We start from the raw sequence: 15,260 nt of genomic DNA, 5'->3' as shown, positions 1-15,260 counted from the left end.
AGATCAAGCATATTTTGATAGAACATTAGAAATATCAAAAGTAGAAACATGAATAATCGCCAAATACATGGTATAATAATATGTAGCTAATCAGAACTCAAAAGAGAGGGAGATAAATCTTAGAAAATGCAGTGTAACCAGTTACAATGGCAATCATTAAAAAGTCAGGAAACAACAGGTGCTGGAGAGGATGTGGAGAAATAGGAACACTTTTACACTGTTGGTGGGATTGTAAACTAGTTCAACCATTATGGAAAACAGTATGGCGATTCCTCAAGGATCTAGAACTAGATGTACCATATGACCCAGCCATCCCATTACTGGGGATATACCCAAAGGATTATAAATCATGCTGCTATAAAGACACATGCACATGTATGTTTATTGCGACACTATTCACAATAGCAAAGACTTGGAATCAACCCAAATGTCCATCAGTGACAGACTGGATTAAGAAAATGTGGCACATATACACCATGGAATACTATGCAGCCATAAAAAAGGATGAGTTTGTGTCCTTTGTAGGGACATGGATGCAGCTGGAAACCATCATTCTTAGCAAACTATCACAAGAACAGAAAACCAAACACCGCATGTTCTCACTCATAGGTGGGAACTGAACAATGAGATCACTTGGACTCGGGAAGGGGAACATCACATACCGGGGCCTATCATGGGGAGGGGGGAGGGGGGAGGGGGGAGGGATTGCATTGGGAGTTATACCTGATGTAAATGACGAGTTGATGGGTGCTGACGAGTTGAGGGGTGCTGACGAGTTGATGGGTGCAGCACACCAACATGGCACAAGTATACATATGTAACAAACCTGCACATTATGCACATGTACCCTAGAACTTAAAGTATAATAATAATAATAAATAAATAAATTTTTAAAAATAAATAAATAAATAAAATAAAAAATTGAAAAAAAAGAAAATGTAGTATAAAAATACAGTAGGTAGAAATATTTCCAAATAAATTATATGAATCTGCTTTAGCCATCCATTACATATAGCTGCATTATCAATTTGCACAAAACTTTTCTTTAAAAAAAAGTTTCACAACATACAGGTAACTTAAGTAACATAGGAAGCTCAGCAGTCTGCAAAAATAAAAAAAAAAAAAATTGTCTCTAGCTTCCAAAAATCACACGTCTATATACAAACTAACCACAATTAGGCACACTGACATAAGCAGACTGCACTACCAAATACTGGAAATTCTGCAAGAATTAAAATGATTTGGGCACATGGGAACAAGACAATCCAAGCAAGCCCAAAAATATTCTTAAAAATGATTATCTATGACATCTGAAAAACCCACACAAAGTATCTATGCCAAAAAGCAAATAAATTCCCCACAAAACCAATAAATGAATATCCCAGCAGTCACTTAGAAAAAAAATAGAAATAGTATTAGTCATACAAGAATTTATTTTGGGATACCTACCCAGATTTTAATGCCATATTCAAAATAAAAAAAAATCTATCCACAGAAAAGTATCACAGCATTAAGACATATACTTAAAAATGTGATCAAAAGATATATCTGTTTTTAATTATGTTAAACTCAGTGCTTGAAGTACTATTAACCTTTAATTTTCACTATGTTCCTAAGTGCTACCACCAAAACCATACACAGTAAGTATTAATAGAATTAGGCGTATAATTCTCCTCTTTACTTTCTGAATGTCTTCAAATACCTGCTGTTGTAGTAGATAAGGTTTACTAGACATTTTTCCATTTTGGCTTAAAAATAAAATTCATCTATATGCTAATGGAAGATCCATCACTCACAGCATTCACACATCCACAATTCCCTTTCTAATTAAATACAACACTTAAATTTATGCCACATAACACAATTTCAAATAGGATTTTTTTTATAATTATAGGAGAAGCCATAACTATTTTACTGGAAAACTTCAAAATCATCAAACATTCAATAAAATATACACACTAAATTGCAATATGACAGAAAACTGTATGAAGAGGTCATACAGAAATGGACTTAGAAACTTTGCTTTCTCTGGTAATAAAGCATTCCTTACTTAAATTTCAAATATTACAGAAAAGTTGAAAGAATAATACAATAAATACTTCCACCTAGATTCAACATTTATACGCATTTTGCCACAAATGCTTTCCTACCTCTACCCTCTTCCCCATTTCTTCCTCTCCCCTTCCCCAGCCACCCATCTCTCTAAATACATACATAAAAAAAATACTTATATAAGTTTATATATGTAAACATATTTATTTCTAAGAACGCCCCCATAATCAAATACATTAGTATTTCCACAGAAAAACAAATGATAGTAAGTGAGATAGACTATTATAGTCTTATAAATCCAGTTTACTGCTAGACTTAGACTTAAAAGACTATATATAGTCTTTGGTACTGCTGCCAATGATTTCAGATAAGATCCGGTTTTGTCCCAAATGAGATTTTTTTACTGTCTTGAATTTCAGAGTTTTGGAATTTAAAAGTATGGATAAGATGTGGCAGACTGTAGTATTACTCCCAATTTACAAATGAGGAAACTGAAGCACAGAAAAGTTAAATACCTTATACCAGACTACAACAGGAGGCGAAACCAGTAAGTGAAAATGGCTACCTACTCCAGAGCCCATACTTTCAATCACTACTCTAGGAAGCTTTCAGTCCAGTAGAAAGTCCTTGTGACTGTCTACATTTTTATCCAGAATTTGGATTTTAAAACTTACCCCTAATTCCATTATTACCCTCCTAATCTGAGCCACTCTCATCTCTCACTGGGTTTACTGTAATAGTCTCCTAACAAGGGTCCCTGATTCTTCTTTTGCTTTAGTCTGTTCTCAACACAGCAACCAGAATGTTCTTTTTAAAAATATTAGATCATATCATGTAACTGTGTAAGACCATTTACGGCTTTTCATTTAGCTAACAGTAAAAGCCAATGTTCTTCCAAAGAGCCTACAGGAAGCCCTAAGACCTATACCCGCTCATTGACCTACCTCTGTGAACTCATCTCCTATTCTCCGTCTCTCTCACTCCACTTCAGACACAGTGGTCTCCATGCTGCTCCTGGTCTCCAGGCATGTTCCCACTGAGGGCCTTGGCATTGGCTGTTCCTTCCATCTGGCATGTTTCCACTCCTATCTTTGTGACTTCCTCCCTAACTCCTCCAATATCATCTTCCAATGAGACCTACACTGTCCACTCTATGTAAAATTACAACTGCCTCCTGCAAAGCAACTGACACTTCTGATCCCCGTTTTCCTGTTCTCTTTCTCCATAACACTTATCACCTTCAAACATTCTAGACAATTTATTTATTTTATATGTTTGTCTCTTCTTCTTTTGGAATATATGCACACCAAAGTATCCTAAGCCCGAGAAAACCATCTAATATAGTAAAAGCTCTCAAAAATACTTGCTGCGGCTCTCTGCTCCTCCCATTCGACAGACAGCTGCATCTTCTCGTGCACTGCCAGCTGCATCCCTGAGACACCATGGTGAAGGTGAAGACTGCAGTCAACAGATTTGGTCATATTGAGTGCCTGGTCACCAGGGCTGTTTCAAACTCTGGTAAAGTCAATATTGTCACCATCAATGATTCCTTCATTGACCTCAACAACACCATCTACATGTTCCAGTATAATTCCACCTATGGCAAATTCCATGGCACTGTCAAGGCTGAGAACGGGAAGCTTGTCATCAGTGGAAATCCCATCACTATCTTCCAGGAGCAAGATCCCTCCAAAATCAAATGGGGTGATGCTGGCACTGAGTATGTCATGGAATCCACTGGCGTCTTCACTGCCATGGAGAACGCTGGGGGTCACTTGCAGGGAGGAGCCAAAATGGTCATCATCTCTGCACCCTCTGCTGATGCTTCCATGTCCGCGATGGGTGTGAACCATGAGAAATATGACAACAGCTCAAGATCGTCAGCAATGCCTCCTGCACCACCAACTGCTTATCGCCCCTGGCCAAGGGCATCCATGACAACTTTGGTATCGTGGAAGGACTCATGACCACAGTCCACACCATCGCTGCCACCCAGAAGACTGTGGATGACTCCTATCGGAAACTGTGGCGTGACGGCCACAGGGCCCTCCAGAACATCATCCCTACCTCTACTGGTGCTGCCAAGGCTGTGGGCAAGGTCATCCCTGAGCTAAATGGGAAGCTCACTGGCATGGCCTTCCGTGTCCCCACCGCCAACACGTCATTGGTGGACCTGACCTGCCATCCGGAAAAACCTGCCAAATACGATGACGTCAAGAAGGTGGTGAAGAAGGCATCAGAGGGCCCCCTCAAAGGCATCCTGGGCTACACTGAGCACCAGGTTGTCTCCTCTGACTTCAAAAGTGACATCCACTCTTCCACCTTCGATGTGGGGGTTGGCATTGCCCTCAACGACCACTTTGTCAAGCTCATTTCCTAGTATAACAATGAATTTGGCTGCAGCAACAGGGTGGTGGACCTCTGCCCACATGGCTTCCAAGGAGTAAGACCCCCAGACCACCAGCCCCAGTGAGAGCATGACAGGAAGAGAGCCGCCTTCACTGCTGGGGAGTCCCTGCCATACTCAGTCCCCCACCACACTGAGAATCTCCCCTCCTCACAGTTTCCATGCAGACCCCCTAAAAGGGAGGAGCCGAGGGAGCCCCACCTTGTCATGTACCATCAATAAAATCCCCTGTGCTTAGCCAAACAAACAAACAAACAAAATTTTGTAGCTATTGAGATTTCTATCGACTTCAACCCAAATACTTCATTTGATTCAAGCTCTTCTACATTTCTTATCATTGTTAGTACTTAGTATCTCACAGAAACAGAATTTCAATAAACATCCTTGAATTTAAAACAGCTTTTTATTATGCTCGTATTAAGATTCTTTATATAGAAATATATTTTTGGACATGCACAGATGTTTATGATACATTACTCAGAGAAGACAGTAAGGCAAGAAAGAGTTTACATAGCATGATCCCTTCATCTATAAGGAAAATACTGTAGGTTTCTTGCCTATAGTAAGGCAAGAAATAGTTTATACAGTCTGATTCCTTCATCTATAAGGAAAATAGTATGTATTGTGTCTGTCAGGGCTTTATGGTATGATGACACTAGGCATTTTTGAGTTTCTTCTTTCTGAATATTTGTTTCATTATTTTCTCAATATGAATATCTAATCATTTGTATATTTAAAATAATATGCTTATATACACAGAAAACAATTACTTTGCAATACAATTAACAGTAAATTCTAACTCCTGTTCTTCCATGAAAAAAATTTAGTCACTGTTAATGTAACTATTATATGAACATAACATAGATATGTGCTATTAATGTAGTTTAGTATGCAGATCGATGGAAGAAATAAGAACTATTGTATATTTCAAAACAGCTAGAAGAAGATAATCTGAATTTTTCCAGCATAAGGAAAAGATAAATATTTAAGGTGATAGATATCTCAATTACACTGATTTGATCTTTACAAATTATATGAATGTATTAAATTATCACATATATCCCCAAAATATGTATACCTAATATGTATCAATAGAAAAAATTTAATGTCATTTGGATCATCTATAGATACTTGTCTAATTATTCTCTTTATACAAAGGGATGATGTGTTCAACTCTTTTCTTTATACAAAGGGTTATGTAGCACAGTATGATAAATATTACCACTATATCAATACAGCTACGTGACATTCACATTCAATTTTGCTTTCAGATAATACCCCTGAAATATTCCTTTTAAGGACAGTACTTTCAATAGCTTTTGTGTTTGTGGTATATACTTTAAACATTTGTTTTTTATCTTTAAATTCAGAGCCAAAAGTAGCAAAAACATATTCAACTTGAACTTTTGTCATTGCTGTTGTTAAAAGTATTAATATTTATTTATTTCAAATGTTTCTTGTTTCAAAAAGTATTGAAACTAATACAATGAATAAGTAGTGCTAGAAAAATTGTGTTCTATATTTTAGGCATCTCAAAGGTGACTGCTATTTCATTTAAGGGAAAGAACAAAAGAGCTCCTTTAAGATTATTTAATTTTGACTCAATTTAGAAAGTAATATTCTCCTCATTTCAGAAAAATTTGGAATCTTTGTTTTAACCTGTAAAAATATATATAATAGGGGTAATTAGCATATCAAAGGCAAGCTTAATTATGATCAATATTACTTTTTTTTTTTTTTATTTTTTGAGACGGAATCTCACTCTGTCACCCAGGAGTGCAGTAGCAATCTCAGCTCACTGAAGCTTCTGCCTCCTGGATTCAAGCAATTCTCCTACCTCAGACTCCGTAGTATCTGGAATTACAGGTGACCACCAGCACGCTCAGCAATTTTTGTATTTTTAGTAGAGATGGGGTTTCACCATGTTGGCCAGGCCGGTCTCGAACTCCTGACCTCAGGTGATCTGCCTGCCTTGGCCTCCCAAAGTTCTGGAATTATGGGTGTGAGTCACCATGCCCAGCCAATCACTTTCTTTCAAAACAAAAAAGAAATTCATTTACTATCTGTAAAAGGGAACCCAAATTGATTTGGAAATACTTTCTATTATCTTAATTTTTTTTTTTTTTTTTTTGAGATAGTCTTGCTCTGTTGCCAGCCTAGAGTGCAGTGGCGCGATCTCGGCTCACTGCCACCCCACTTCCCAGGTTCAAGCAATTCTCCTCCCTCAGCCTCCCGAGTAGCTGGGACTACAGGCAAATGCCACCATGCCCAGCTAATTTTGTATTTTTAGTAGAGATGGAGTTTCACCATGTTGGCCAGGATGGTCTTGACCTCTTGACCTCATGATCCACCCGCCTCAGCCTCCCAAAGTGCTGGGATTACAGGTATGAGTCACTATGCCTGGCCAAATCTTAAATCTAGAGAGAAAATTTGGTACTAGAAGTCCTAGCCAGAGCAATTAGGCAAGCAAAGCAAAGAAAAAAAAAAAAGGCATCCATATTATAAAGGAAGAAGTTAAATGGTTTCTGTTTGCAGACAATATAGAAAACCCTAAAAACTCCAACAAAAAACTGTAACAACTAATAAATTCAGGAAAGTTCCATGATACAAAATCAACATATAAAAGTCAGCAATGTTTCTAATACACTAACTACAAACTATCCAAAAATATCAAAAAAGCAATCCCATTAATAATAGCTACCAGGGCTGGGTGTAGTGGCTCATGCCTGTAATCCCGGCACTTTGGGAGGCTGAGGCGGGTGGATCACTTGAGGCCAACAGTTTGAGACCAGCCTGGCCAACGTGGTGAAACCCTATCTTTATTAAAAATACAAAAATTAGTTGGATGTGGTGGTGTGCACCTGTAATCCCAGCTGCTCAGGAGGCTGAGCCATGAGAATCACCTGAACCCAGGAGGCAAAGGTTGCAGTGAGCCAAGATCATGTCACTACACTCCAGACAGAGTAAGATTGTCTCAAGACAATAATAATAATAATTATAGCCACCAAAAAAACAAAATACTTAGGAATAAATTTAACCACAGAGGTGAAATATCTGTATGCAGAAAACTACAAAACATGATGAAAAAAATTTAAGAAGACACAAATAAATGGAAAGATATTCCGTTTCATGGACTGGCAGAATTAGTATTGTTAAAATGACCACACTACCCAAAGAGATCTACAGATTCAGTACAATCTCTATCAGAGTTCCAGTGACATTTTCTCACAGAAATATAAAAAAAAAAAAAATCAAAAAATTCATATGAACTACAAAAACCGCAAATATCCAAAGCAATCTTAGGCAAAAAGAACAAACCTAGAGGTATCATACTACCTGATTTCAAAATATACTGTAAGTTATGGTAATCACAACGGCATGGTACCAGTATAAAAACAAACACACAGACCAATGAAAGAGAATAGAGAGCCCAGAATGAAGCAGAATAGAGAGCCCAGAAATAAATCCATGAATTTACAGTCAACTGATTTTTTACAAAAGTGAAATGGAGAAAGAATAGTCTCTTCATTAAATGGTGATGGGAAAACTGGTCTTCCAAATGCCAGAAGAATGAAATTAGACCCTTACTTCACACCATATTTTTTTTAAAAAAGTCAACTCGATAAGTAAGAAAAATTAACACTTGAAACTATAAAACTACTACAAGAAAATTTAGGGGAAAAGCCTCATGATATTGGTCTGGGCGGTGATGTTTTTAGATATGACCCCAGTGGCATAGGCAAAAGCAAAAATAGACAAATGGAATTGTAATAAACTAAAAAGCTCAGCACTACAATCAACAGAGTGAAGAGACAATCTATGGAATAGGAGAGAATATTTGTGACCATACATCTCATAAGGTATTAATTCAAAATATATAAGGAACTCAAATAACTCAATAACAAGAACACAAATAACCTGTTTTTAAAATGAGCAAAATACCAGAATAGACAGTTCTCAAAAGAGGATATATAAATGACCTACAGGTACATGAAAAGTTGCTCAACATCACTAATCATCAGAGAAATTTAAATTAAAAGCACAGTGAGATATCACCTCACACTTGTTAGAACGGCTATTATCAAAAAGATGAACAATAAGTATTGGCGAGGAACCTGAGGAAACTCTTATTCACTGTTCAGTGGGAATGTACACTAGTAAATCTATTATTGAAAACAGTATGGAAGCTCCTCAAAAAATTAAGAATAGAACTACCATATGATCTAGTAATAACACTACTGGGTACGTATCCAAAGGAAATGAAATCAGTATGTCTAGGAGATATCTGTACTCCCATGTTCACCATAGCATTATTCATAATGGCCAAGATATGGGATCAAGGTAAGAGTCCATCAACAGATGAATGAATAAAGAAAATGTGGTACGTATACACACTAGGATACCACTCAGTCTTAAAGAAGAAATTCTGTCATTGCAACAATACGGCGAACCTTTAGGATATTCTCTTAAGTGAAATAAGCCAGATACAGAAAGACAAATACCACATGATCTTATATGTGGAACCTAAAAATAGTCAAACTCATAGCAGCAGAGAGAAGAATGGGTTACCAGAGGATAGGACAAAGGTACGGGGAGAGGGTTGCAGGATTAGGGAAATGCTGGTGAAAAGGATACGAAATTTCAGTTAAACAGGAGGAATGAGTTCAAGACATCTATTGTACCACATGGTAACTATTGCTAAGGATAATTTACTACATATGTGAAAACTGCTAAGATTTTAGCATACTCACCACAAATGAATGGTATGAATGTGAAATAATACATATGCTAATGAGTTTGATTTTACCATTTCACAATGTATACACATTTCAAAACATCCTCTGTATATCATAAATATATGCAATTTTATTGTCAAATTTAAAATAATAATAATGAATTTTAAATTACTGCAAAAAAACTTACAAAAATAAATAAAGACACAAGTTGCATTTAAAATAAAAGTTGACATACCTTGGCTTCTGAAACACCAAACTATATTGTTGGCAAGCCAGACCCACAGTGGGAGTATAAACAATAGGCATGAATTTCTCAACGTCAGACGTTAGCACTTTATAAAAGAGTTTTTCATTTCTATCTTGGAGATCCATTAAGAGAAGATACCTGTAAAAATTGGACATAATTAGATCTACATCCCATAAAGTCATGAAATAGCTACTTAGAAATCTAACTAAATATTTTCAACCAAGTATAAAGTACATTTAGGTTACATAGAAAACATCTGATTAAAAAAGACTTAAGAAATATTATTTTCTTTTTCTTTAAGACAGAGTCTCGGCCAGGCTCAGTGGCTCATGCCTGTAATCCCAGCACCCTGGGAGGTCGAGGTGGGTGGATAACGAAGTCAGGAGTTCAAGACCAGCCTGGCCAACATGGTGAAACCTCGTCTGTCTCTACTAAAAATACAAAAATGACTGGGCATGGTGGCTCATGCCCATAATCCCAGCACTTTGGGAGGCAGAGGCGGGTCGATAACGAGGTCAGGAGTTCAAGACCAGCCTAGCGAACATGGGTATCTCCTGAGTAGCTAGGATTACAAGCGCGCCACCACACACGGCTGATTTTTTTTTTTTTTTTTTTTTTTTTTTTTTTTTTTTTTTGAGACAGAGTCTCGCTCTGTCGCCCGGGCTGGAGTGCAGTGGCACGATCTCGGCTCACTGCAACCTCTGTCTCCCTGGTTCAAGCATTTTCTCCTGCCTCAGCCTCCCAAGTAGCTGGGACTACAGGCACACACCACCAAGCCCGGCTAATTTTTTTTGTATTTTTAGTAGACACAGAGTTTCAACATGTTGGCCAGGCTGGTCTTGAACTCCTGACCTCAAGTGCTCTGCCTGCCTCGGCCTCCCAAACTGCTAGGATTACAGGCGTGAGTTACCACGCCCAGACAAGAAATATTCTTAAATATCGCAAAGAATAAAGAACCATAAACTTAATTAAAATCATGTAAACATTAAAATCATTGCTGAAATCGCACAGTTTTATTTAATACTTGAAGAGACTTTATCCCTATTTTAAAAGAGATGAAACTATCACTGTAGATTTAGTTTAATATTAACTAAGTTAATAGAAAGATTTCATCCTTTGACTTGCACTATTGAATAACCAAGGGAAATGACATACAGGAAATGAGAGAATGTAACACTCATCCTAAAAATAACTAAGGTAGGGAAGTTCAAGAAACTTTGTATCTGTGTCTTATGGCCTTTTTCTTTCTAGAGGCATTTCTGACCCAGAGTTATCTTTGTAAATATAAACCTTTTCATGTTATCTGTAACCTTCAATAGTTTGTAGAATAAAACTTAAACTGCTCAGTTCAACTTAAAAGAATCTTGCAAAACTACTCAACAATCTTATCAGCCTTTTTGAATTGACTTTCATTCCCTAGAATAGTTGAAAATGCACAGAATTCTGAGTAAGAGATGCATGGATTCTAATGTTTGGGCAATTAGATAGACATAACTAAGAAAATAAACATATGGAAGACAAAGAGTTTAACTTTAGACATGATAAAATTAATTCGGCAATGTGGAAATTACCAATGCTAAATCAATGGTCCATTCTCAGACCTCACCCTACCTATCAGAACATTTGACACAAGAGATATTCCTTAGGGCTCAATACACTTTCTTTCCTTGACTTCCAATCTATCATATTCTCATGGTTTTCCTCCTATCTCTCTGGTCATTCCTTTTCTGTTTCCTTGCTGTTTTCTCCTTGATATGGTTTGGGTGTTTGTCCCTTCCAAATCTCATGTTAAAATGTAATCCCCAGTGTTGGAGGTGGGTCCTAGTGGGTATTTGCATCATAGGGGTGGGTCTCTCATGAATGGCTTAGCAACAATCCCTTGGTGATGAGTTCTTGCTCTGAGTTGATGTGAGATTTGGTTGGCACTTCCCTCCTATCTTGCTCCTGTTTCCACCATGATTGTAAGCTTCCTGAGGCCCCACCCAGGCATCACATAATTGGTGCAACCTGCTGAGCCATGAGCCAATTAAACCTCCTTTCTTTATAAATTACCCAGCCTCAGGTATTTCTTTATAGCAATGCAAGAACAGACTAACACACTCCTCTTCTCTGAAAGCTTTCTAACACTCATGTGAAATATATGAAGAAATTGTGTTGGCTTTACTTTCAAAATATATACAAAATCTGACTACCCTCATTGCTACCACCCTAGATCTAAATCACCATCATCTCTTGCCTGGATTATTATAATGGTCTCCTAAAAGCTGTCCCAGCCTACATTCTATTCTCAACATTGCAGCCAGTCTTTCTGAAATTATAGCTTAGATCATGTGCCTCTTCTGGTCAAAAACTTCAAAAGCCTACCCTTTTCACTCACAGTATAGCAGAAGTCTTTAGTGGACTACAAAGCCATACCTAATCCATCGCCCATCACCTCGTTAACTTCCTTTCCCAATTTACCATTCTTTCCCTAGCTCATTCTGCTCTAGACACAAGTCTCCCTGCTAATTCTTGAACACGCCAGCTACAAAACGCTGTTCCTCAGATTTCTTCATGGCTAACTGCTCTACCACCTCTGATTATTTGCTCAAAACTCACCTTCTCAATAGAGGCTACCCTTATCACCCAACTCAACAATGCAAACTGGCCATACCTACCCTCAGCATTCTCAGCTCCTCTTACCCTCCTCTACCTTTACTTCCCCCACTCTACCTTTACTTCCCCCATCCCAAGACACTAGCCATTTTCTATCATATTTTATAATTTACCAATTTGTATTACTATTTATGAAATTTAATAATTTGTATTTAAAAATAAGCCAAGCATGGTGGTGCATGCCTGTAGTCCTAGCTATTGGGAAGGGTGAGGCATGAGAACTGTTTGAGCCCAGGAGGTCGAGGCTACAGTGAGCTATGGTCACGTCAGTGCGCTGCAGCCTGGGCAATAGAGTGAGACCCTCTCTCAAAATAATAATAATTTTGGCTGGGCATGGTGGCTCACGCCTATAATACCAGCACTTTGGGAGGCCAAGGCGGGTGGATCATGAGGTCAAGAGATCAAGACCATCCTGGCTAACATGGTGAAACCCCGTCTCTACTAAAAAAAAAAAAAAAATACAAAAAATTAGTTGGGTGTGGCAGCGTGCACCCATAGTCCCAGCTACTCAGGAGGCTGAGGCAGGAGAATGGTGTGAACCCGGGAGGCGGAGCTTGCAGTGATCCAGGGTGGTGCCACTGCACTCCAGCCTGGGTGACAGAGTGAGACTCTATCTCAAAAAAAAATAAATAAAAATGAATAAAATTAAATAATAATTTAAATAATCTATGTAAATTTTATGAGCTCAGAGATCATTGCCTCTAACCCCAATATGTAAAAGAATACCTGACACTGAGTTGATGTTCAATATATATTGAGGAAGACTCTGTAGCAAATATATGAAGGTCACCAGCTCTTAGCAGGTAGCTGATAAAATGGCCCAGGAAAAGAATATACGGTAAGGACACAAGCAGCTAAAGGAAGATGTTATGGAACAAATGAAAGAGAAGGTTGTGAAGGAGTTTAGAAAGAAGCAACTGTATACACATTGGACAAACTGAGTCAGCCTCTTTGCCCAGCCACCCCACCACATCCACTGGGCTCACGAACAAAGTGGCCATGGTTGCAGGGATAGAGGTTATGTATAGGCTCAGCAACATGGACTTTCACTCACTAAGGCCAACCTGGCTATTATAGCCACTTCTGAGTGTTCAATCTGCAGCAGAGACTAACACTGATTCCCAGATGTGGCACCATTCTCCAGGGTAATCAGCCAGCTAGCTACCTGGTGGCAAGTTCATTACACTCAACAGCTTCCATTATGGGAAGGACAACTTTTTTTTCCTGGAATAGACCCTTACTTTCGATCTAGATATGCTTTCCCTGCATGCAATGCTCCTGCCAAAGCTACTATTCATGGACTTACAAAATGCCTTATCTACCATCATGGCATTCCACGTAGCATTGCTTCTGATCAAGGAACTTACTTTATAGCAAATGAAGTGTGGGGAATGAGCCCATGCTCATGAAACTCACTAGTTTTACAATGTTTACTAACAATCTGAAGCAACTGGCTTGACAGAACAGTGGAATGTACTTTTGAAGACTCAGTTACAGTACGAGCAAAGTGGCAATACCTTGCAAAGCTGAGGCAAGGTTCTCCAGGAGGCTGTATGTGCTCTCAATCAGTGTCCAAAAAATGGTGCTGTTTTTCTCATAGCCAGGATTCATAGGTCTAGGAATCAAGGGGTGGAAATGGGAATGGAAATTCTAACAAACCTAGTGTCACACTAGCAAAATTTCTCCTTTCTGCCCCTGTGACTTTATGCTCTGCTGGTCTAGAGGTCTTCATTCCAAAGGGAAGAACATTTCCATCAAGAAACACGATAATAAACCCATGGAACAGGAAATTAAGACTCCTCCTGGCCACTTTGAGCACCACATGCCTCTGAATTAACAGGCCAAGAAAGGAGTTAATGTGCTGGCTAGGAAAAATTGATTCTGACTACCAAGAGGAAACTAAACTGTTACACTACAGTGGAGGTGAGAGAGAGTATGTCTGAAATACAGGAGATCCCTTAGGGTAGCTCTTAGTATTACCATGCCCTGTGATTAAAGCTAATGAAAACAACAATCCAATTCAAGTAGGATTACTAATGGCCCAGACCATTCAGGATTGAAGGTTTGAGTCACCCTCAGCAGGTAAAGAACCACAATCAGCTGAGATACTTGCTGAGGGCAAAGGGGATATGGATTGGGTCATGGAAAAAGGTAGTTATAAATACCAGCTATGACCATGTGATCAACTAAAGAAAAAGAAGACTGTAATTGCCATAAGTATTTCTTCCTTGTTTTGCTAATAATATGTGCATATACATACATAAGGAAAAATCCACATGCAAATTTCAGAAAATATAATTTTCTTCCTTCTCTTATCACCTTATCCGATAACTTAAGATATACTGACTCTGCATCATAATATTTAAGTACTACTAATGTTACATCATAGTGTTTAAGTTAACGAATATCGACGAGAGTAAATATCATTCAAGGATTTGGCATCTTCTTTTGAGGATAGGGTTGGTGCATTTCTGGTTGTATGCAAGACAGTTGTATTGTGTTAGCTGGAAGTATGGACTTTGTTATTGCCTTTATTCAAAGATTAAGTATGATTTGAGGAGATGCCTATGGGTGGTGTCATAGTCCATTCATTTTGCTATGACAAAAATACCATAGACTAGGTAGCTTATGAACAATAGAAATTGATTTCTTATAGTTTTGTAGGTCGGTAAGTTCAAGATCAAGGTGCTAGCAGATTCTGAGCCTGATTAGGACCCAATCCACATAGACAGCACCTTCTCGCTGCATCCTCACATGAGGGAAAGGGAAAGGCAGCTTTCTTAGGCCTCTTTTTATTTTTTATTTTTTATTTTACTGTAAGTTCTGGGATACATGTGCAGAACGTGAGGTATGTTACATTGGTATACATATGCCATGGGTTTGCTGCGCCTATCAACCGTCATCTAGGTTTTAAGCCCGGCATGCATTAGGTATTTATCCAAATGCTCTCCCTCTACTTTCCCCCATCCCATGACAGGCCCTGGTGTGTGATGTTTCCCTCCCTGTGTCCATGTGGTCTCATTGTTCAGTTCCCACTTATGAGTGAGAGCATGTGATGTTTAGTTTTCTGTTCCTCTGTTAGTTTGCTGAGGATGATGGTTTCCAGCTTATCCATGTCCCTGCAAAGGACATTAACTCATTCTTTTTTATGGCTGCATAGCAT

General features: G+C 38.3%; 1 protein-coding gene and 1 pseudogene across 1 annotated transcript in view; one reads left to right on the top strand and one right to left on the bottom strand.

Annotated features, from left to right (window-relative positions):
- Positions 1-15,260, bottom strand: part of ME1 (malic enzyme 1) — a 228,096-nt gene that overhangs the window by 176,964 nt on the left and 35,872 nt on the right. The window contains exon 3 of the mRNA XM_015136858.3: positions 9,431-9,580. Coding sequence (XP_014992344.1) covers positions 9,431-9,580 — 150 coding nt within the window. The remainder of the gene's footprint in view (positions 1-9,430; positions 9,581-15,260) is intronic.
- On the top strand, positions 3,360-4,499 carry LOC694863 (glyceraldehyde-3-phosphate dehydrogenase pseudogene; annotated as a pseudogene).

The sequence above is a fragment of the Macaca mulatta genome, chromosome 4 (assembly GCF_049350105.2).
Source record: "Macaca mulatta isolate MMU2019108-1 chromosome 4, T2T-MMU8v2.0, whole genome shotgun sequence".
Lineage (NCBI taxonomy): Eukaryota > Metazoa > Chordata > Mammalia > Primates > Cercopithecidae > Macaca > Macaca mulatta.
Note: the sequence above shows the minus strand (reverse complement) of the source record. Positions and strands in the feature narration are given on the sequence as shown.